Below are 22,238 nucleotides of genomic sequence, written 5' to 3' on the forward strand. Positions count from 1 at the left end.
AATATATATATATATATATAAATAAAACTATATGGCATACAGTTCCAATTATATTTCAATTCTATTTACTAGGTGTTTCTTACAAAATATAACGTAATTATTTGGGACCATACACCTAATAATCTATGAAGGAGTTCCCATTCATACCTCAAAACTATGGCTAAACTTCACATTTTGGGATGCTAGATGCTAAATGTACAGTATATGATTCTATAGTGTAAATGGTTTCATGTACTCTATGTACTCTGTAATATGTAAATAAAAAACACATGTTTAATACTATTACTCACTATTATTATTTGTGTCTTTTTAACACACATATTAAAAGAAAATGTGTTTGACAGATTGGCAGAGAAAGAAATGGAACAGTCAAACCAAACAAATGTGCAAGTATTCATCCTTCTCGGACTTTCTGATGTTCCTGGTTTAAAGCTCATCTTTTTTGTGGTGTTCTTTATAATGTATGTTGTAACCTTATCTGCAAACTTTTTATTGATTATTGTGGTGCAACTTAATCCTCGACTACAAACCCCCATGTATTTTTTTCTAACCAACCTTTCCATCATCGACATTTGCTTTTCCTCAACTGTCGTTCCTAGGATTTTGGTAAACACCATATCACAAGATAGAAGTATTTCATTCTTAGGCTGTGCAGCTCAGATGTACTTTCACTTGGCACTTGGGGGAGTAGAGTGCCTAATACTGACTGTTATGGCCTTTGATAGGTATACTGCTATTTGCAAACCATTACAATATAACCGGATCATGTCTAAACAACTCTGTTTACGTCTGGCGATTGTATCCTGGATGCTGGGCTTTCAGAATTCAATTATTCAAGCAGTTTTTACATTTCAGTTGCCGTTCTGTAAGTCTAACGTTATTGACCACTTTTTCTGTGAGATACCTCCTCTCCTTCGGCTATCCTGCAAGGATATTTACTTAAATGAGCTCTCAGGGTTTATTGCAACTACTATCTTTGCATTTGGTACATTTTTAATAATATTTGTGTCCTACTTTTACATCACTCTAACTATACTGAAGACTCACACTGCAAATCTAAGAAAAAAGGCCTTCTCCACTTGTGCCTCTCATATTACTGTGGTCTCCATCTACTATGGCACCATCATCTTCATGCATTTACGCCCTCAATCAAGTTACTTCCCAGAACAGGACAGGGCAATTTCTATTATCTATACAGTGGTGACTCCGATGGTCAATCCTATCATATACAGCATAAGAAATAAGGATATTAAAGGAAGTATAAGGAAGACACTAAGGATACAATTGTAACATTATTTTTGAGCGTGGACCCCAATTTGTGGTCTGTGTGTTACATGAATGCAGCTGAGTTTTAGTTATACATTAATGACAATGATTTATTTTGAAAGGTTGAGAAGTGGATGTAGATGGTACTAAGGGTAACTATGACTTGATCATTGTGCTTTAAAGGGAACCGTGCAACGATTAAAACTACAATGTCTGTAGCTGCTGGATTTTGCACCCTTTTCTATTGGAATACTGTGAAGATGCTGCTTAGCTGCACAGTAGGTTGGACCCTATTTTAATTTGTCTGTCCTTTCCTTTATATTGTACTCATGTCTTGTCCAGTGGGATAGAAAACATGGCTTCTGGCCAGTCTGGAGAAAGAATGTCAGAAAAGAGCCATTAGCACCTACAATAAAATGAAAATCAATCTGAGGACATGATGGAGTCCGATTATCAGTCATTTCCGACAGTGGAGGAGCTGACTGTAAAACATGAGGCTCCATCTGAACTAAATCCAGATGGATCCTGAGTTCTCCAACCAGATGGTACTGGTGCTGTTAAGTGAAATAGGATAGACACAACTACAGCACAGCTGGGCAAAAGTGCAAGGACTGATCCTAAGGGCTCAGAAACACTATAAGCACTTTTCTGAGCACTTTTTGGCCTCCAGAGCTTTCTGAGAGCTTTTTAAAAAATGGTCCCATTGACTTACATTAAAATTGCGGTAAAATCGTGATTGTGGTACATAGTACATCGTTCTTTGGGTTGAAAGAAGACATACGTCCATTGAGTTAAACCAGAAAATAAAGTACAACACCAGGGGCGTAACTAGAAGTCACTGGGCCCCCCTGCAAGAATTTGGATGCACCCCCCCCCAGTGCCTACTCAAGGCCGTTTAGGGGGGCAGGAGGGGTTTCAGCATGAGGGGATAGCTTGGCCACACATCGGCAGGGAGGGGGACAGTCCCCCCTCTCTCACATCGGGCTCTCCTCTCAGCGCTCCCCCTCCTGCAATTATCAGTGGCGGCAGGCAGGACACATACCTCCATCCACCGCCTGTTTAAACAGGAAGTAGCGTGAAGCACTTAGATATTGAAGACCTCCGCGGTGGATAGAGGTATGTATCCTGCCAGCCGCTGCTGCTGCTACGGATCAAGAGTGCTGAGAGGAGAGCCCAAGGTGAGGGGGAGGGGGGCTGTCCCTCCTCCCCGCCAATGTGTGGCCAAGCTCTCCCCTCATGCTGCGACCCCTCCTGCTCCCCCCAAATTGGCCCTAAGAAGGCCCCAGAGGGGCCCCTTTTCCCCCCCCCATGGGTGCAGAGGCTGCATCTGCCATGGTTACGCCCCTGTACAACACCAGCCTGCTCCCTCACATATCCCTGTTGATCCAGAGGAAGGCGAAAAACCCTTACAAGGCATGCTCCAATTAGCCCCAAAAGGGAAAAAATTCCTTACTGATGCTAGATAAAATCCAGGCAATCAGATAAAATCCCTGGATCAACACCACTGGGCTTAACCTAGTAATTATAGCCATGGATGTCTTTCAATGCAAGGAAAGCATTTATGCCCCCTTTAAATGCAGATATAGAATTTGCCATAACTACTTCCTGTGGCAATGCATTCCACATCTTAATCACTCTTACTGTAAAGAACCCTTTCCTAAATAAAAGTCTAAAATGTTTTTCCTCTATGTGCCGATCATGTTCTCTAGTCCGTTGTGAAAGCCTAGGGACAAAAAGCTAATCCACCAAGCTTTTATTGCCCTCTCATGTATTTATACATGTTAATTAGATCCCCTCTAAGGCATATTTTCTCCAGACTAAATAAACCCAGTTTATCTAACCTTTCTTGGTAAGTTAGACCTTCCATCACTCGCATCAATTTTGTTGCCCATCTCTGCACCGGCTCTAAAACTGCAATATCTTTCCTGTAATGTGGTGCCCAGAACTTAATTCCATATTCCAGATGTAGCCTTACTAGAGAATTAAACGGGGACAATATTATGCTAGCATCTCTAGTTTTTAGTTCCCTTTTAATGCATCCCAAAATTTGATTAGCTTTAGCTGCATCGGCTTAGCATTGAATACGATTATTTACCGTAACTTGTTGTCGATGAGTACTCCTAAGTCCTTCTCTAAGTTTGATGTCCCCATCTGTATCCCGTTTATTTTGTATGATGCTAGACCATTGGTACGACCAAAATGCATGACTTTACATTTTTCAACATTAAATTTTATCTGCCATTTATGTACCCATATAGCCATCCTATCCAGATCCTGTTGCAATATGACACTGTCTTCCTAAGAGTTGATGATTCTGCACAATTTTGTATCATCTGCAAAAATAGCAACATTGCTTTCTGCTGCATCTACTAGATCATTAATAAATACATTGAAGAGTAGTGGATCTAGTACTAACCCCTGTGGGACCCCACTGCTAACAGTCACCCATTTTGAATAAGATCCATTGACCACAACTCTTTTTTTTTCCTGTCCATTAGCCAGTTCCCTATCCATGCAAACAGACTCTTCCCCAGTCCTTGCATCCTCAGCTTTTGCACCAGACTTTTGTGGGGAACAGTCTTGAAGGGCTTTGCAAAGTCCAAGTATATCCCATCTACAGCATGCCCAATATCCACATTAGCGTTCACTACCTCATAAAAGCTGAGCATGTTAGTCAAACAGGACCTGTCTTTAGTTAACCCATTATGATGCTGAGAAATTAGATACTATGAAGTCTTGTATAGTATCTCTTAGTAGCTCCTCAAATAGTGTGCACACAACTGTTGTGAAGCTTACAGCCAGGTCTATAATTTCCCGGATCTTATCTTTTGCCCTTTTTAAATAATGGGAGAATGTGAGCTGTACACCAATGTACTGGAACTCTGCCAGTTGAAAGAGAGTCACAAAAGATAAGATAAAGGGGTTTATTGATAACTGAACTTAATTCCCTTAGGACACGAGGATATATGCCATCCGGGCCAGGAAGATTGAGACTCTTCTGCATCTGTAACTTGCAACAGCCATGTTTCCCTTGTAAAGACAGAAGCAAAGAAAGCATTTAAAAACTCTGCCTTACCTTGGTCATCCACCATTGAGTTCCCACCCTCATCCTTTAGGAGTCCAATACAGTCAACCTTTCTTTTTTTTAGAGTTGATGTACTTGTAAAACTTCTTTGGGGTAGGTTTTGATATCCCTAGCGATTTGATTTTCAGCTTCAATTTTTGCCAGCCTAATTTCTTTTTGTAACAATCGGTGTCAGCACGCAGAGAGAATCTGATTATTGGTGATCTGCAGTATCACCAATAATACAGATATATATGATATGCAGAATCACCAATAATACAGATATATTGCTAACCTCTGGACACATGGATAATGTGAGTGTTTGGTGTAACGGTAGTACTTTGAGTATAGCACAGAAAATTAGAGACAGTATGGGCAATACTGCTCTAGAGATAAGGAAACCTTCCAGTAGCCTGAGACTCCCCAAGAGGCGGAGTCAGGCTGGAAGAAGGAAGGTTCAGAAAGTGAATGACAATAAAGACCAATGTCACTGAGAGATCTGGAGACTATCTCTTAATAGTAGAGATAGCTCTCGGGGTCGGGCAAGCCAGGTCGGCAACACGCGGTCAGATAAGGTACATAGACAGAAGGCTGATTCGGTATCCAAGGCAAGCAGGGTTTGGCAACAGAGTATCAGATGTGCGAGATACCGAATCAGAGATCAGAGGAGTAGTCAGGAAAGCAATAAGTCATAACAGATATCAAACAATGCCTAGTCTGAGTGTGAGGTCCTTGGTCTCTACACCCTGGAACTAGTCTGATGTATAACACAATGGTAGCACAAGTTCCCTAGTCTGGGTGTGAGGTCCGTGGTCTCTACACCCTGTAACTAGTCTGATGTATAACAGAAAGGTAACACAAGTTCCCTAGTCTGGGTGTGAGGTCCGTGGTCTCTACACCCTGGAACTAGTCTGATGTATAACAGATTGATAACACAGGTTCCCTAGTCTGTGTGTGAGGTCCGTGGTCTCTACACCCTGGAAATGGTCTAAGCATAAACAGATTGATAACACAGGTTCCCTAGTCTGTGTGTGAGGTCCGTGGTCTCTATACCCTGGAACTGGTCTAAACAGAATACAATACAAGTAATCTGGCTCAGTGTGAATTCCCAGGTCCACCTGGTTCAAACACACTGCAGGATCTGACTAAGGTCTGAGTGCTTCCAACGTGTTCGCAACGGCAGACAACTTGTGACTGGCCAGCAGCCACTATATATAGTGTAGCGCTCTCTGGAGCCACCTCTAAGTGATGGACCAATACAAACTTGCTCTGGCGTCAGCTGACCAGCCTGGTCAGCTGGTCCCCTCTTGGCCGTCATAAAAGTTCTGCCTCTCAGCGCGCGCGCGTGCGTATTCCTAAACCTGTGTGAACTAACAGACTCAGCCACGCCAGAGGCACGCTGCTGCGTGCAAACCGCCGCACTGGACGCGGAACCAGCCGCCTCGCTGTCAGTTTATGCGGCGGCCTTTCCGCGTTCTGCCATGTTACCAGACGCACGCCTCCACGTGCAAACCGTCGCGTAGGACGCGGAATCAGCCACCTTGCTGTCAGAACGCGCGGTGGCTTTTCCGCGTTTTCTCACACTTTTTTACAACTTTTATTGGATCCTTATAATTGCTTAATGCAGCCTCGGTCCCCTCCTGTTTTAGCACCTCATAGGTATTCTTTTTCCACTTAATTTTATCTCTAACCTTTTTTTAGTCTTAGACGTTTTGTTTCCATATGGGATATATTTACTACAATATTAATTGAGAATAATTTTAAAAGTTTGCCATTTCCCTTCAGTGTCCTTCCCTTGTAGTACATTATCCCAGTTCACCAAACGTAGTGCCTGCCTGAGTTGTTTGAACTTTGCTTTTCTAAAATTCATAGTTTTAGTTGTCCTGATGCTCCGTGACCTATCCGTCGCCAGATCAAACGTTATCAAATTGTGATCATTATTTCCCAATTGTTCTTGAACTTGCACATTTGATACATTATCTAGTCACGTGGACCTAGAAGGGAGATAATGAATGGGAACTTTCATTCATCTAACAATTGGCGACGGCAGTGGCGGGAACGGGCTAGTGGAAAGGAGCGAGACAGTAAGACCAGAGAATGATCACTTTTTTAAAAACAAAAACAGTAATCATTCTCGCTGGACAAGTACGAATTGGCTCAGGCGACTTCTGTTCCCTGCCACCATTCCCCCGTCTCCAGGACCATCTCGATCATGAGCTTTCACCTGCACGATCGCGTGCACCGTCCTGAAGACTGCACAGACATGAGACTCGCGTCAGTGCAGCAGTGATGGTTAAAGTCCACTTACCCATTAATGTTGACATCTAGAAAATTGGAAGTCAGTAAAAATCCCCCACCCCCACATCTCAATGGCAGGCCAGTTCTTACCAACACAATTTGCTTCTGAAAAGTTTTTTTGCTCCACTGAGACTCCAGGGATTTATATTTATAGCAAAGCTAACTTTTAATTTATGCATTAAAATCATAGTAGCAAGACTTTTTAAACCACTTAACATCAAGTGGCTGTTTTTATCTTATGGACCAAAACAATGTTGACATTAAAAGAAGACCTGTAACAACTCATAGCAGAACATAATACATTATTTATGTATTTTATGTATATGTATTATTACTTTAATTATCCTGGTTTCAGAGGCAGAAATGCTTCATTATGTTTACATATTGCTGTGTATAGGTATTCAGCTATATCCTCCCAGTAAGCCTTTGTTATGATGTCATGCAGCCTTCTGCCTCAGAGCTCTATGGGAGATCAAGCGATGCACCTGCTCATTTCCACAGGGGCAAAAAAAAATAAAAAAATTCCACAGTGAATCAAGTTGCCAGCAGTAACGATGCCTGCATCATTGATAAATTTATGAATGCAAAGTGAGGTAAGATTTCACCACGGGCAAACACTGACTAAATAATTAATAAATAATTATTGTTAAAAAAAAGAGCAATTCTATTAATTAAGTTATATACAGTAAAAGGCCGCCTTCATCAGTCCTAGTTTGTATTTTTTTCTTTGGCAAAAAGAACTTTGGTTATGATCCTCAAGTTCAGTTGGTTGTTCTTCTCAATAAAGATCTCGCATACTGGATCTTTCTGTGATTTTGTGGGCTCTTGTATACATGTTAGGTCCTTGGCACCAGACTTTCCTTTATAGCTTCCACGGCCGAATGTCATCTTGCATGTGTACCTACAGGCGCAGTGATGCTCGACTCAAGAGACCCGGAAGGGGGTGCCAGAGGGCATTTACAAGCATCGGAGGGGCAGAAAGGAGAACGGTGGAGTGGTGGGCATCAGGACATGTCTGCTCCCCCCTTTTCTCCTATTGTCTGAAATCTCTTTGCATAACTGTATAAAATCACATTATATGAAAGTTAGAATACAGTAGGAAAATCAAAAAGCACACATAAAATATACTACAGTATGTCAAAAGCCTAACACTGATATAGCAAGTGTTTATTAAAGCTCATCTCCAGACACACATGTAAAATAGGAAATAAGCAAGAGGATCAAATGTTACCTTTTTAGTATGAAATGTGGCTTCTTCAGCAAAACACTTTCTTAAAAATGTAAACACATAACCAGATACAGCTGTATTGATGGAATGAATAATTTTAGCTTCAGTGGCTGGGGCTCTGTCTGCTGCTTGGATCACCCTGCTGTTCAGACTGAAAGAGGGTGGACACAGCTGTTAGGAAGTGAGGGCGGTTGTGTTATATCCGCCCTCACTTCCTAACAGTGGCGACGTCATTTCCAGCGGTACGAGCCGCTCAGCCGATGCTACAGTTGGGGCACTGCGGACTTGAGCACTTCAGTGATAGCCCAGATGAGGTAACATAGGATCCACACCCTGCCACAACAGGTTTGTGCTGACGTCATATAGAATGCACTAAGATTTTAAACCGGATAGGTGATCCATACAGGCTTTTTTTTTAGGCCCTTTCATTTAAATCCAGTGTTTGAGCCTGCAGCTATATCTGATGAAGGCGTAAGCACACCGAAACGCGTCATGATGCTGCAGGCACTGTGAATGAGGTCCTTTCCACCCCACCCCGATGGCCTCTTATACACCTGGACACCCTTGCTATTGGCCACAGCTACAGGAATCGGAGAGAGGAGAGAGGAGAAGGGATTTCTGACTACCCTATATGGGAGACATGCTTTGAAAGCATTTGCATCTTGTAAGTGCAATTTTAATACTTTTTTATCTACAATAAAATGTTAATGCACTGTAGAGCGCTCCTGTTTTATCTTGTTTTCTAGTACACTTGTCCCACAAGTTCACTTGCTAATTTGGTGTCATCTGTTGGAGTATTATCTCCTGGATCCTTCACCCTGTTAGAGCACTGTTATATTTTGAAAATTGACAGGTTCATGCTGATCTAAACATCCTGATAAACCCAGGTTGGAGTGTTCTGAGTCCACTCCTAGGGGGAGGGGTTCTATAAGGAACCTGTCTGTTTCCCCGAGACCCGGGTGGAATCCATAGCTTCCAGGTCTCGGCACTTGTTCCCGGCTGGTGACGCTGCGGCGCAGACACAGGCTGCACATTCTGATAGGCGGAGGGTGTGTTCCTGGTACGCCCTCCGCAGATGTACACAATAGTCAGCTGACTCTGGTGCGGTGTCAGCTGACGTTACAGCTGACACCTAGGTAGGTGTACTATGGTGTGATTGGATGAAAGCTGTATTTAAACTTGCAGAGTACTCCCAGTCATCGCCCATGATAAGCATAGCTGTGGCTAGTTGCTGGGTGCGCTTTAACTTTGTTTGATTACTGGACCTTGACCCTTGGCTTGTATTTGATTATTTTTTTCTGCTGTTATCAACCCTTCCTTGATTCCTGGAAACTCTTGCCTGCTGCCTGGACTGACCTCTGCCTGTTTACTGGATACCCTTGCCTGCCGCCTGGACCGACTTCTGCCTGTTACTGGATATTCTTGCATGCTACCTGGACCGGACGCTAAGTATACTTGAACTAATCCTTGCCAGTTGTTAAATAACCTTGCATGCAGACTTTGTATGAACTTTCTCATATATTACCTGGACTATCCAATACCTGTTGAATAACCTTGCATGTGGACTTTGCATGAACTCTCTCCTAATACCTGGAACCTTACTGCCTGTTCCTGATACATCTGTCTTTACTGACAATCGTCGCTGAGAGCCTCATCCACCTGAATCAAGATAATAAACCTGTGTGATATTAATGAACTATTGAACTGTGTTACTAGCCTAATTAGGGTTCTAACAGGTTATTGTCCTCTCTACTTCAGTTTGTATGCTTTGCACGTTAAGACATGGGGGTAACTGTAGTCAAGAGACAAATAACGTGTCCTGTCAGTAGCTTTAAAACAATTTGTATTTTTTTAATTTGCTATTAGTTGTATGATGTGTTCAGTGTTTTAGACCAGAGATGACATTTAAGTTCTATCCCACTTTTATACTGCCAACTTCAGCCAAACCGCTGTTCCCAGGTAGACAAAAAAGTAGTTCTAACATACTGTGATAAGAATGTCTGTTAGGTTAGAGATCTTTTTATTTTAAGCTTGTCATAAGCAAAACCTGAACTTATATTCCCTTCACTTGACCTGATGGTTATCCACCACAAAGACCGCTATACAGCCCATGAACAGCACTACACAAAAATATGAAAAAGGTATCACAATTTATTAAGCATATACATATTCAATATATTGCTATGAAAAAGTCATAAAAACATTTAAAATGATCCTCCCCACAAAAACTACAGTAGTAAAATATCTTTAATGCTTATCGATATTTTACTCTAGCGTAACCTATCCCTACTCTCACACAGAACCCTCCCCTGGTGGTGCCTAACGTTAAGTAAGACCCCCCTGGTGATGCCTAACCCTAAGACCCCCCCCCCCCTCCCCGGTGGTGCCTAACCCTAATACTAGGTTTTCTGGCAGATTTACTGTCAGATTGATTATATCCAACATGTCCAATCTGATTTCTGATCGATTTCCGTCCATTTTTTCCGACTGTTTTGCATCCACTTCAATTGGAAATCGATCGAAAAAGGATCGGAAATCAGATTGGACATTTTGGAAATAATCGATCTGACAGTAAATCACCCAGAAAATCTCATAGTGTTTTCCAAGCATAAGACTCCCTTGGTGCTGCCTAACCCAAAAACCCCCCGGGGGTCCCTAACCCGTAAGACCCCCCCTCCTGGTGGTGCCTGACCCTAAGCAGAAAAGGACTCTACATATTTTCTCCAATAACAAGGTTGTCCTGTGTGGATCACCTTACTTTATTCATGTGTCTCTCTGGTGGTACAGAGAAGGCACCAACACCTCCCAACATTTATTTACAAGCAAAACTGAATAAATACAATACAATTACTAGTAAGTGAAATAAATCAGAACAGTCTTACTACTATGAATAAGAACTAATAACCTTAAATGATAGGTTGTAATTAGGGGTGAGCACACAGATGTCATGAAATTCCAAATTCCAGATTTCACATCGGAATGCCGCTTTTAAAAATAGTTTTGTACAGAATTTTATTATTTTTGCAAAGGATTTTAGGATTCACGTCCTTTGAGCGTGCTCAGCAGACATTGTGCACTCCAATTTTCACATAAACAGCAAAAAAACAAAATCTACTGAGAGGAACATGAATGCAACAATTCTAAGCAAAAGTGCAGAAATTCGAAGTAAAAATGCTGAAATTTTAAGTGAAAAATTCTAAAATAAATGACAATTTTGTGTTTTGCATTGAATTTGGGTTGCAGTGGTGGTGGTGGGTTGTTTCTCTGGTGGTGAGGGCACTGGGGAGGGCTGCCCCTCTACCCACTGTGGTGTAGCGTGCGGTTGGGGGTCCCAAGCAGTGGAAATGCTCAGGGCCCCCTGGGTAATTCGCACAGGTAATGCAGCTTGCAGGTCACATCATAGTGGTAGGAGGGGGCCTGGAGACTAATTGCCTGTACTGCCCCTGCTGCCACATTACTATGTGAAATTGAATGTTTCTTTGTAGTATAGAAGACATAATATAATTTGGTTCAACTCGTGCTATTCAGTACTGCAGATTTGGAAACATTATTGTGTCTTTCAATTGGCTGACCAGATAAACAGACCAGATGAATAGAAGATGTTGCTTGGTACATTAGCATTGCCTGTCCAGGTGTTTTGTGCTTAATTTGTGTAGTAGTGGTAGGTGGTTTCTCTGGTGGTGAGGGCACTGGGTAGGGATGCCCACTCTTCCCACTGTGGTGTTGCGTGTGGCTGGAGGTCCTAAGTGGTGGCTGATTTGGACACTTTACTAGGGGCTTGATTCACAAAGCGGTGCTAACCTACTTAGCACGTCTAAAGTCTTTAGACGCACTAACCAGGGTGCTAAGTAGGTTAGCACCGGATTTCTCAATCAGAACGCGCGCTAACTTTGCGCGCGCAAAGTTTTACGCGCGCAAAGTTTTACGCGCGCTAAGTCCCATAGGCTTTAATGGGCACTTCGTGCGGAGTTTTATGCGCGAAAAGCTTGTTTAGACGTGCTAAGGGGGTTTTCAAAGGCGTGCTAACAGTTAGCACCGCTTTGCGAATCAAGCCCAATGTCTTTATATTGGTTGACTGGTTTTACTCTGCAGACCAGATAAATAGCAGGTGCTGCTTGGTGAGTAAGAATTGCCTTTCCATGTGTTATTGAATTTTGTGCTTTCACAAAACAAACTTGGAACTGGTAACATTTCTAATTTGTTCTCAATTCCATGCAAAATGTTGGCATTTTGGCAGATTCAGAATTCAACATTTCTAACCATCCGTAGTTTTAATTTAGTCTTCTGGAATTTCCCTCGAACAAACGTTTTAGGGACTCAAGGCATGTAATTGTGCACAAATATATTAGGACTCATGCTCTCTTGTACTCATTCCACAGTTTCTACATGGTTTTGTAGTTAAACCAGCGTGGTGGTGTTATTATGAAATTCTTCTCTACACAAAACTCTAAACAGTCAATGAGATCACCATTGTTCTCTGATAGTTATTCACAACAACAATTACTCACAATAACAGTGCTGATTTTAAAAGTATAACTGGAGAGAGGTGGCACCCAGAAGAATAAAAAGTTGGCCTACCTCTCCCGATGAATAAGCCAGTCATACGCCGACTAATGAAAATAATTTTTATTGCACAAAGGGAAGACAACGCATTTTGCAGATTGATTTGGCTTTCTCAGGCCAGTGAAAGGATTGTGATGGGCAGGTGGGGCCGGTGTCCGCCCGAGGAGGGAGCAGTGGGCACACTGCCTGGGACTCAGCTACAGTAAGGGGGGGCGACTCCTCTCTCCAACTTCTCGCACCCCCCATGTGCTCCCCCTTCAGTGCAGAGTTACAATGCAGGGAAACCTCATAGAAAAAACTCTCCTCCTGCCGGGCTCAAGCGAGGATCACGTGCCGCCGGGCTCCTCTGTCTGCAACACCACTCACTACTTCCTGATTATCGTAAGTAGTGAGCAGTGCTGCAGACAGAGGAACCTGACAGCATGTGATCTTCACTTGCAGCCCTGCGGCAGGTGATTTTTTTTCTATGAGGCTGGTCTTGGAGGAGGGAGCACAGGGGGGGGAGCAGGCTGAGGAAAGGGAGGGGCTAGTCAGCCCCCCTCCGTGCCTTAGTCCCAGCGTTCCCCCCTCCATCACCTATACCTGGCTAACTTATACCTGGCTAACCTATACTGTGGGCACCTATATCTGGCTAACGTATACTAGGGGCACCTATACCTGGCTAACCTATATGGGGGCACCTATACCTGGTTAACTTATAATGGGGTACCTATATCTGGCTACCTACGGTATACTGGGGGCACCTGTACCTGGATATCTGTACTGGGGCACCTATACCTGGCTAGCTATACTGGGGGCACCTATACCTGGCTAAACTATACTGGGGCACCTATACCTGGCTACCTATACTTGGTGCACCTATACTTGGATACCTATACTGGGGGCATCTATACCTGGCTACCTATACCGGGATGCTAAATACTGAATTGCAAATAATGTTTTTGAGCCCACAGGGTGGTGCAATTTTTACACCCTCATCTTGGGTGCAGTTTAGCCTAGAAACCTCTTTCCACAAAATGGTAGATGAGGCGAATGCAATGCATTCAACCATCAAATTCACGGCGGAATGCTCAGTGGAGAGCATAAATTTCTTAGACGTAACCATCAGCAAGGGTGATGGTAGGTTTCGGACGAAATTGTTTCGGAAGCCGACTGAAAGAAATAATTTACTGCGCATGGACAGCTTTCATGATGAAAAACTTAAAAAAAGCATACCGAAGGGACAATTTTTACGCGCTCGGAGAATTTCGTCCACTGATACTGAGTACCGTGAGGCTGCTACTAGGCTTGTAGACAATTTTGTGGAGAAAGGTTTCGACAAGGAGAGATTGTTACAAGTTAGTGAAGAAGTAGGCACTATAGGCAGAGGGTCCTTGTTGGTATCAGGAACGAACAAGAACAAAAAGTCTGAAAGAATTCCGTTTGTTTTACATTTTGGCCACCTCTCTAGGAAAATAAGAGGGATAATACGTAAGTTCTGGCCTATTCTACAGAAAGATTCAGAGGTTGGTTCTCTTTTCAAAGATATTCCCTTGTTTGCATACAGGAGAGGCAGAACAGTGGCCAATTTTGTATGTAAAAGGGATCCGAAACAAAGACAGACGATTGGTCGCAGAGGCACGCATCCTTGTTGCTCCTGCAATTGCTGCTCTGCGGTGATTAAGGGAGAATGTATCTCCCACCCCCACACTGGTCAAAGTATCAGAGTGGGTGGTAACTATAACTGCAACACAGAGTATGCCGTATATGCTTTAAAGTGTCCTTGCGGGCTGGTGTATGTAGGGGAGACCACCCAAAATGTAAAAGTCTGCATTCAGGAGCATAAAAGGAGCATCTCAGATTTTTATAAAAACCCTGAGAAACAAAATGTCCCGGTGGCTAGACATTTTTATCAAGCTGGACATTCAGCATCTCAGCTGAAATGGATGGTAGTGGATTCTATTCCCCCTCTTAGACGAGGAGGGGATAGAGAAAAGGTATTACTCCGCAGAGAGGTTGAGTGGATAAGGAAACTAGATTGTGTGAATCCTAGAGGATTAAATGAAAATGTGAGTTTCAAATGTTTCCTTTAATTCCTTATAAGAATGTTTTCCTTAATTTTTTACAGGAAAGAATTCTAATGTGGGCCTCTATAAATTGCGGGATATGGATGACCCCTCATCTTGTTTTTGCAGGGTAGACGGTATAGTAGTTCCCTGTATGAGGATTTAGATATTGTATATATTTGTTTATTATGTCACTTGCAATTTATCACATAGAACTTCCTGTGGACTTATGTTGGACTTTCAGGGGGTTGTACTTCCTGTGGGTGGTCCTATATAAGGGGTGGTGTGGTGGTGGGCGGTTACACCTGATGAAGGGTCAGAGTACCCGTAACATGTAGTGTGTGCTGTTGCTCGAATAAAGAAGTCAAACGCAAGTTTGGAGCCTGTGGAGTGCCTTCTTCTACCTATTGGATAAGTTGTTGCTTTGCAGGGGTGGTGTACCTGCAGGAGAGGAGCACCGGCTGTTGCTACCTGGCCAAGGGATAGCAGAGGTGAGACTCATAGGTGCTTAAGATTGAAGTTAGCCTAGAAACTGCCCTGTTGCTGGGTGGCTTCTGTGAAATAGAAATGAGCGCCTCTATAGTTTTAAAAGTAGTTTCCAAGTGGCATTATTACAATCAGAAACATACTATAAAGTTCACTTTCTTTTGCAAAGTCCCTTTAATATCTTTATTCCTAATGCTATAAATGATGGGATTTAGCATAGGAGACACCACAGAGTAAATCATTGAGATCACCCTGTCTCGATCTGGGGAGTAGCTGGATCGAGGTTGCAAATACATGAACATGATAGATCCATAGTAGAGAGTTACTACAATGAGGTGGGAACCACAAGTGGAGAAGGCTTTTTGGCGTCCACTGTTATGGGGGATCTTCAGTATGGTTGACAGGATGTGAAAATAAGACAAGCATGTCAACAAAAAAGTGCAAAGAGTTAAAACTCCACAACAAATATATAGTAAAAGCACATTTATCCAAGGGTCTCGGCAAGAAAGTTGAAAGACTGGTGGCATCTCACAGAAGAAGTGATTGATTTTGTTGGACTTGCAGAAAGGCAACTGGAAAGCAAATATCACATGGATTATTGAGAGTGAAAAACACATGGTCCAGGTCCCAGCAGCAAGATAAGTGCAACGATTTTTGTCCATAATAGTGGAGTATTGAAACGGTTTGCAAATAGCATTGTACCTGTCATAGGCCATTAAGCCCAGAATCACGAATTCTGTAGCCCCAAGTGCCAAGTGGAAATACAGTTGTGTTGCACATCCTAAGAATGTTATAGATCGATCCTCAGATATGGTGTTAAATAGGATTTTTGGTATAATAGCTGTTGAGAAGCAGATGTCAATGACAGAAAGATTATTCAAGAAAAAGTACATGGGAGTCTGAAGTCGTGGATTAAGCTGCACAACGGTTATCACTAGAATGTTTCCAAATAAAGTTATGGTGTACATCATTGAAAAGAGTAAGAAGAAGACAACTTGCAGTCCAGGGATACTGGAGAGTCCAAGAAGGATGAATCTTCTCACTGATGTTTGGTTGAAGTTGTCCATGTTATACATTGCAGTTAACATGAATTTGGTATTGCATGGCCATCTCTGAATGTCATGTCCAGGGCAGGCTAATCGTTTTCTTTGTGCAATATCTGAAGGTTGAAAAATACTGTGGTTAAATAGTACTTAACTTCATGTCATATATTATTCCATTTAATATACACATCTCTTAAAATGATTCAGTAAGTAAGAAACCTACTTAAAGAGAACCTGACATGTGAATGTAAAGAAAAAAATATACATACCTGGGGCTTCCTCCAGCCCCCTCCAGACTATCTCTCCCTCGCCTCCTGGTTCTTCTGCAATTGGCCCTGGAGCTTTTTGCACCTACGAAGTAGTACTGTGCAGATGGAGAACTTTCCCAGCAACAGTAAGACATATGTCCCTCACGGGTAGTGACAGGTAGTGGACAATGACAAGCGCCATCTAGGGGAAGATGAGTAGTGACAGGTAGGGGACAGTGATAAGTGACAGCTAGTGGGAGACGGGTAGTGACAGGTAGAGGACAGTTACAAGCCACAGCTAGCTGGAGACAGGTAGTGACAGGTAATGGACAATGACAAGTGACAGCTAGGGGAATATGAGTAGTGGCAGGTAATGGAATATAGCAAGCGACAGCTAGGGGAAGATGAGTAGTGACAGGTAATGGACTATGGAAAGTGACAGCTAGGGGAAGATGAGTAGTGACAGGTAATGGACTATGGAAAGTGACAGCTAGGGGAAGATGAGTAGTGACAGGTAATGGACTATGGAAAGTGACAGCTAGGGGAAGATGAGTAGTGACAGGTAATGGACAATGACAAGTGACAGCTAGGGGAAGATGAGTAGTGACAGATAATGGACAATGACAAGTGACAGCTAGGGGAATATGAGTAGTGACAGGTAATGGAATATAGCAAGCGACAGCTAGGGGAATATGAGTAGTGACAGGCAAGTGACAGCTAGGGGAAGATGAGTAGTGACAGGTAATGGACTATGGCAGGTGACAGCTAGGGGAAGATGAGTAGTGACAGGTAATGGACTATGGAAAGTGACAGCTAGGGGAAGATGAGTAGTGACAGGTAATGGATAGTGTTGGGCGAACACCTGGATGTTCGGGTTCGCGAACGTTCGCCGAACATGGCCACGATGTTCGGGTGTTCGCGCCGAACTCCGAACATAATGGAAGTCAATGGGGACCCGAACTTTCGTGCTTTGTAAAGCTTCCTTACATGCTACATACCCCAAATTTGCAGGGTATGTGCTACTTGGGAGTGGGTACAAAAGGAAAAAAATATTTGAAAAAGAGCTTATAGTTTTTGAGAAAATTGATTGTAAAGTTTCAAAGGAAAAACTGTCTTTTAAATGCGGAAAATGTCATTTTTCTTTGCACAGGTAACATGCTTTTTGTCGCCATGCAGTCATAAATGTAATACAGATAAGAGGTTCCAGGAAAAGGGACCGGTAACGCTAACCCAGCAGCAGCACACGTGATGGAACAGGAGGAGGGCTGCGCAGGAGGAGAAGGCCACGCTTTGAGACACAACAACCCAGGCCTTGCATGAGGACAAGAAGCGTGCGGATAGCAATGCCTTTTGCCGCCATGCAGTCATAAATGTAATACAGATGAGAGGTTCAATAAACAGGGACCACGCGGCAACGCTAACCCAGCAGCAGCACACGTGATGGAACAGGAGGAGGCGCAGGAGGAGAAGGCCACGCTTTGAGACACAACAACCCAGGCCTTGCATGAGGACAAGAAGCGTGCGGATAGCAATGCCTTTTGCCGCCATGCAGTCATAAATGTAATACAGATGAGAGGTTCCATAAAAAGGGACCGGCAACGCTAACCCAGCAGCAGCACACGTGATGGAACAGGAGGAGGCGCAGGAGGAGAAGGCCACGCTTTGAGACACAACAACCCAGGCCTTGCATGAGGACAAGAAGCGTGCGGATAGCAATGCCTTTTGCCGCCATGCAGTCATAAATGTAATACAGATGAGAGGTTCAATAAAAAGGGACCGGCAACGCTAACCCAGCAGCAGCACACGTGATGGAACAGGAGGAGGCGCAGGAGGAGAAGGCCACGCTTTGAGACACAACCACCCAGGCCTTGCATGAGGACAAGAAGCGTGCGGATAGCAATGCCTTTTGCCGCCATGCAGTCATAAATGTAATACAGATGAGAGGTTCAATAAAAAGGGACCGGCAACGCTAACCCAGCAGCAGCACACGTGATGGAACAGGAGGAGGCGCAGGAGGAGAAGGCCACGCTTTGAGACACAACAACGCAGGCCTTGCATGAGGACAAGAAGCGTGCGGATAGCAATGCATTTTGCCGCCATGCAGTCATAAATGTAATACAGATAAGAGGTTCAATAAACCAGAAACGCTAACCCATCACAGATGTTCACTGTTCATGTTACTTGGTTGGGGTCCTGGAGTGTTGCGTAGTCGTTTCAAATCCAGGATTGATTCATTTTAATTTGAGTCAGACGGTCTGCATTTTCTGTGTAGACACGGATACGCCGATCTGTGACGATGCCTCCGGCAGCACTGAAACAGCGTTCCGACATAACGCTGGCTGCCGGGCAAGCCAGCACCTCTATTGCGTACATTGCCAGTTCGTGCCAGGTGTGTAGCTTAGAGACCCAATAGTTGAAGGGTGCAGATGGATTGTTCAACACGGCTACGCCATCTGACATGTAGTCCTTGACCATCTTCTGCAGGCGAGCGGTGTTGTAGGTGGAACTGGGCGATTGCTGTTCTGTGGGCTGCTGCATGGGTGTCAGAAAATTTTGCCACTCCAAGGACACTGCCGATACCTTTCCATTGTGGGCACTAGCTGCAGCTTGCGTTCTTTGTTCCCCTCCTCGTCCTGGGTTTGCGGAAGTCAGTCTGTTGGCGTGGAACTGGCTAGAGGAGGAGGATGTCAATCTCCTCTCTAATGTCTCCACAAAGGCCTGCTGGTATTCTTCCATTTTGACCTGTCTGACAGTTTCTCCAATGAGTTTGGGAACATTGTCTTTGTACCGTGGATCCAGAAGGGTATAAACCCAGTAATCCACGTCGTCCAGAATTCGAACAACGCGCGTGTCGATGCAGTCTAGCATGAATTGAGCCATGCCTGCCACAGTCCTAACAGAATCCTCATCATGTTCTTCTGAGCTTGACGCACCCTCATCATCATCATCAGCATCACGCCGTCGCCCACCTTCTTCCTCGTCTTCTTCTGCTGTCCATTCCCGCTGAATCATGGAAGTCCAACGTGCACCGCTCTGTCCCTCGGCAGTGGGGGCGTCCAAGTCCTGCTCCAACTCCAGCTGTTCCTCGTCCTCTTCTTCAGCATAGCTGCCGGGAGGACCAGCGTTTCCTGAGGCAGATTGCCTGATGTTGGTATCATCATCACGGTGATCGTTGTCCTGAGATTCCCCCACTTGCATCCTGACTGCGGCTTCCTTGATCTGCAGCATTGATTTTTTCAGCAAACTCAGCAGTGGTATCGTAATGCTGAGTGAAGAGTTGTCACCGCTCACAAGCAACGTGGATTGCTCAAAATTTTGGAGGACTTGGCAGAGGTCCAACATGGTGGCCCAATCAGATCCACAGAAGCTTGGTAGCTGTCCGGATGCGCCTCGGTACTGCGCCGTCATGTACTGGACCACTGCACTCTTCTGCTCGCAAAAGCGTGCTAGCATGTGCAGCGTCGAATTCCAGCGCGTGGGTACGTCACACACCAAGCGATGGTTCGGTAGATTGAACCGCTCCTGCATCTTGGTGAGTCCCCCTGAAGCGGTACTGGACTTTCGGAAATATTTGGCCACTCGTCGCACCTTCAGCAGAAGATCTGCCACGCCTGGGTATGTCCTCAGGAACCGCTGAACAACTAGGTTCATAACGTGTGCCAGGCAAGGGATGTGTCTCAGCTTAGCCAACTTTAAAGCGCGAATGAGATTGCTCCCATTGTCACACACAACCATGCCTGGTTTCAGGTCCAGCGGTGCCAGCCACAAATCGGTCTGTTCCTTGATTCCCTTCCAAATTTCTTCACCTGTGTGCTGCTTATCTCCAAGGCAGATCAGCTTCAGTAAGGCTTGCTGACGCATGGCAACAGCTGTGCTGCACTGCTTCCACGACCCTATTGCTGGGTTACCGATGCCGGATGAGGTACCGCTTTGAGAGGCGTTGGAGGAGAAGGAGTCAGAGTCGAGGTAGGTGCTGCTGTTATCTCTGAGGGACGCCAGTCCAGCAGTTTGCGGCGTGGGCAACACCCGCGCCGTAGCCGGTGAGGAGTCGCTGCCAGGCTCCACAAGGTTCACCCAGTGCGCCGTCAGGGAGATGTATCGACCCTGGCCAAAGGCACTCGTCCAGGTGTCTGTGGTGAGGTGAACCTTGCAGGCAACGGCATTTTTCAAGCTTCTGGTTATTTTGCTAACCATGTGCTCATGTAACACTGGCACTGCAGACCGCGCAAAATAGTATCGGCTGGGAACCACGTAACACGGGATGGCCAGCGCCATCATGCGCTTGAAGCTGTTTGTCTCCACCACGCGATATGGCAGCATTTTGCAGGCCACAAACTTGGCTATGCTTAGGGTTGCCAGGTCGGCTGATGGAGAAAACCGGACAGGGGGTGGAGTTAGGGGTGGAGTTAGGGGTGGAGTCAGAAGCGCACTTTTATGTAGAGTGGGGCTAAGCAATGGGCTTTTTTAAAAAAAAATGTATAGTATTTATATCGCACTGACATCTTCTGCAGCACATTACAGAGTACATAGCCATGTCACTAACTGTCCTCACCAGTAGTACTGGTCCAGTGCACATAAGAGACAGTTTTTCACCAGTAACTGCACATAAGAGACAGCTTTTCACCAGTAAATGCACATTATAAGAGACACCTTTTCGCCAGTAAATGCACATAATAAGAGACAGCTTTTCCCCAGTAAATGCACAAGAGACAGCTTTTCACCAGTAAATGCACATAATAAGAGACAGCTTTTCACCAGTAAATGCACAAAAGAGACAGCTTTTCACCACTAAATGCACATAATGACAAACAGCCAGTGTTCCCAGTATATGTAGCCAGGGATATATGTGCCCAGTATATGTAGCCAGGGGGTATATATTAGTGATGGGCGAACACCTGGATGTTCGGGTTCGGGAAAGTTCGCCGAACATGGCCGAGATGTTCGGCATGTTCGGGCCGAACCCCGAACTTTCCGAACATCCAGCTTTTGGGGGCCATATGGGGTCGCAGGCATAAGGGGGGAGCATGCCCCGATCGCGGGGGGGTCGGAAATTCCCCCCACCCCCTCCGCTAGCGCTCCCCCCTCTGCCCGCTTCCCCATTCAAAAGTTTAAGCAAAGTACCTGTAGTGGATGGCCTGGCAGTGGGCGGCACTGTGGAGTGAGGAGGAGGAGTCCGGAGAGTGACGAGTTGAGGGAGGCCGGGCAGCGGGCGGTTCAGCGGAAGTACCCTTGTGGTACTTCCGCCCTTTCTCTGACCTCACGCCCGCTGCCCGGCCTCCCTCAACTTGTCACTCTCCGGACTCCTCCTCCTCACTCCACAGTGCCGCCCACTGCCAGGCCATCCACTACAGGTACTTTGCTTAAACTTTTGAATGGGGAAGCGGGCAGAGGGGGGAGCGCTAGCGGAGGGGGTGGGGGGAATTTCCGACCCCCCCCCCGCGATCGGGGCATGCTCCCCCCTTATGCCTGCGACCCCATAGGGGGGCAGTATTCGGCCGAACAGGGCCCTGTTCGGCCGAACAGGGGCCCTGTTCGGCCCTGTTCGGCGGCCATTAGAAGTTCGGGGCGAACCCGAACTTAAAAGGCCGAACACCATCAGGTGTTCGGCCGAACGCGAACATCACCCGAACAGGGTGATGTTCTGCAGAACCCCGAACAGTGGCGAACACTGTTCGCCCAACACTAGTATATATGTCCCAGTATATGTAGGCAGGGGTGTAAATGTCCCAGTATACGTAGGCAGGGGTATATATGTCCCAGTATATGTAGCCAGGGGGTATATGTGCCCAGAATAGGTAGCCAGGGGGTATATGTGCCCAGAATAGGTAGCCAGGAGCTATATGTGCCCAGAATAGGTAGCCAGGGGCTATATGTGCCCAGAATAGGTAGCCAGGGGCTATATGTGCCCGGAATAGGTAGCCAGGGGCTATATGTGCCCGGAATAGGTAGCCAGGGGGTATATGTGCCTAGAATAGGTAGCCAGGGGCTATATGTGCC

At 45.0% G+C, this 22,238-nt stretch overlaps 2 protein-coding genes across 2 annotated transcripts; one reads left to right on the forward strand and one right to left on the reverse strand.

Annotated features, from left to right (window-relative positions):
* The first annotated feature begins 360 nt into the window (after nt 1-360).
* On the forward strand, nt 361-10,054 carry LOC137533462 (olfactory receptor 2G3-like). The gene is made up of 2 exons (XM_068254846.1): nt 361-1,277; nt 10,012-10,054. Exons 1-2 carry the CDS (start codon nt 361-363, stop codon nt 10,052-10,054), a joined length of 960 nt encoding a protein of 319 aa, XP_068110947.1.
* Nucleotides 10,055-15,081: 5,027 nt separating this feature from the next.
* On the reverse strand, nt 15,082-16,017 carry LOC137533463 (olfactory receptor 1L8-like). Its single transcript, XM_068254847.1, has one exon. The coding sequence runs from the start codon at nt 16,015-16,017 to the stop codon at nt 15,082-15,084; it is 936 nt and encodes a 311-aa protein (XP_068110948.1).
* Between the last annotated feature and the right edge of the window lie 6,221 nt (nt 16,018-22,238).

Source organism: Hyperolius riggenbachi, chromosome 9, assembly GCF_040937935.1.
Source record: "Hyperolius riggenbachi isolate aHypRig1 chromosome 9, aHypRig1.pri, whole genome shotgun sequence".
Taxonomy (NCBI): domain Eukaryota; kingdom Metazoa; phylum Chordata; class Amphibia; order Anura; family Hyperoliidae; genus Hyperolius; species Hyperolius riggenbachi.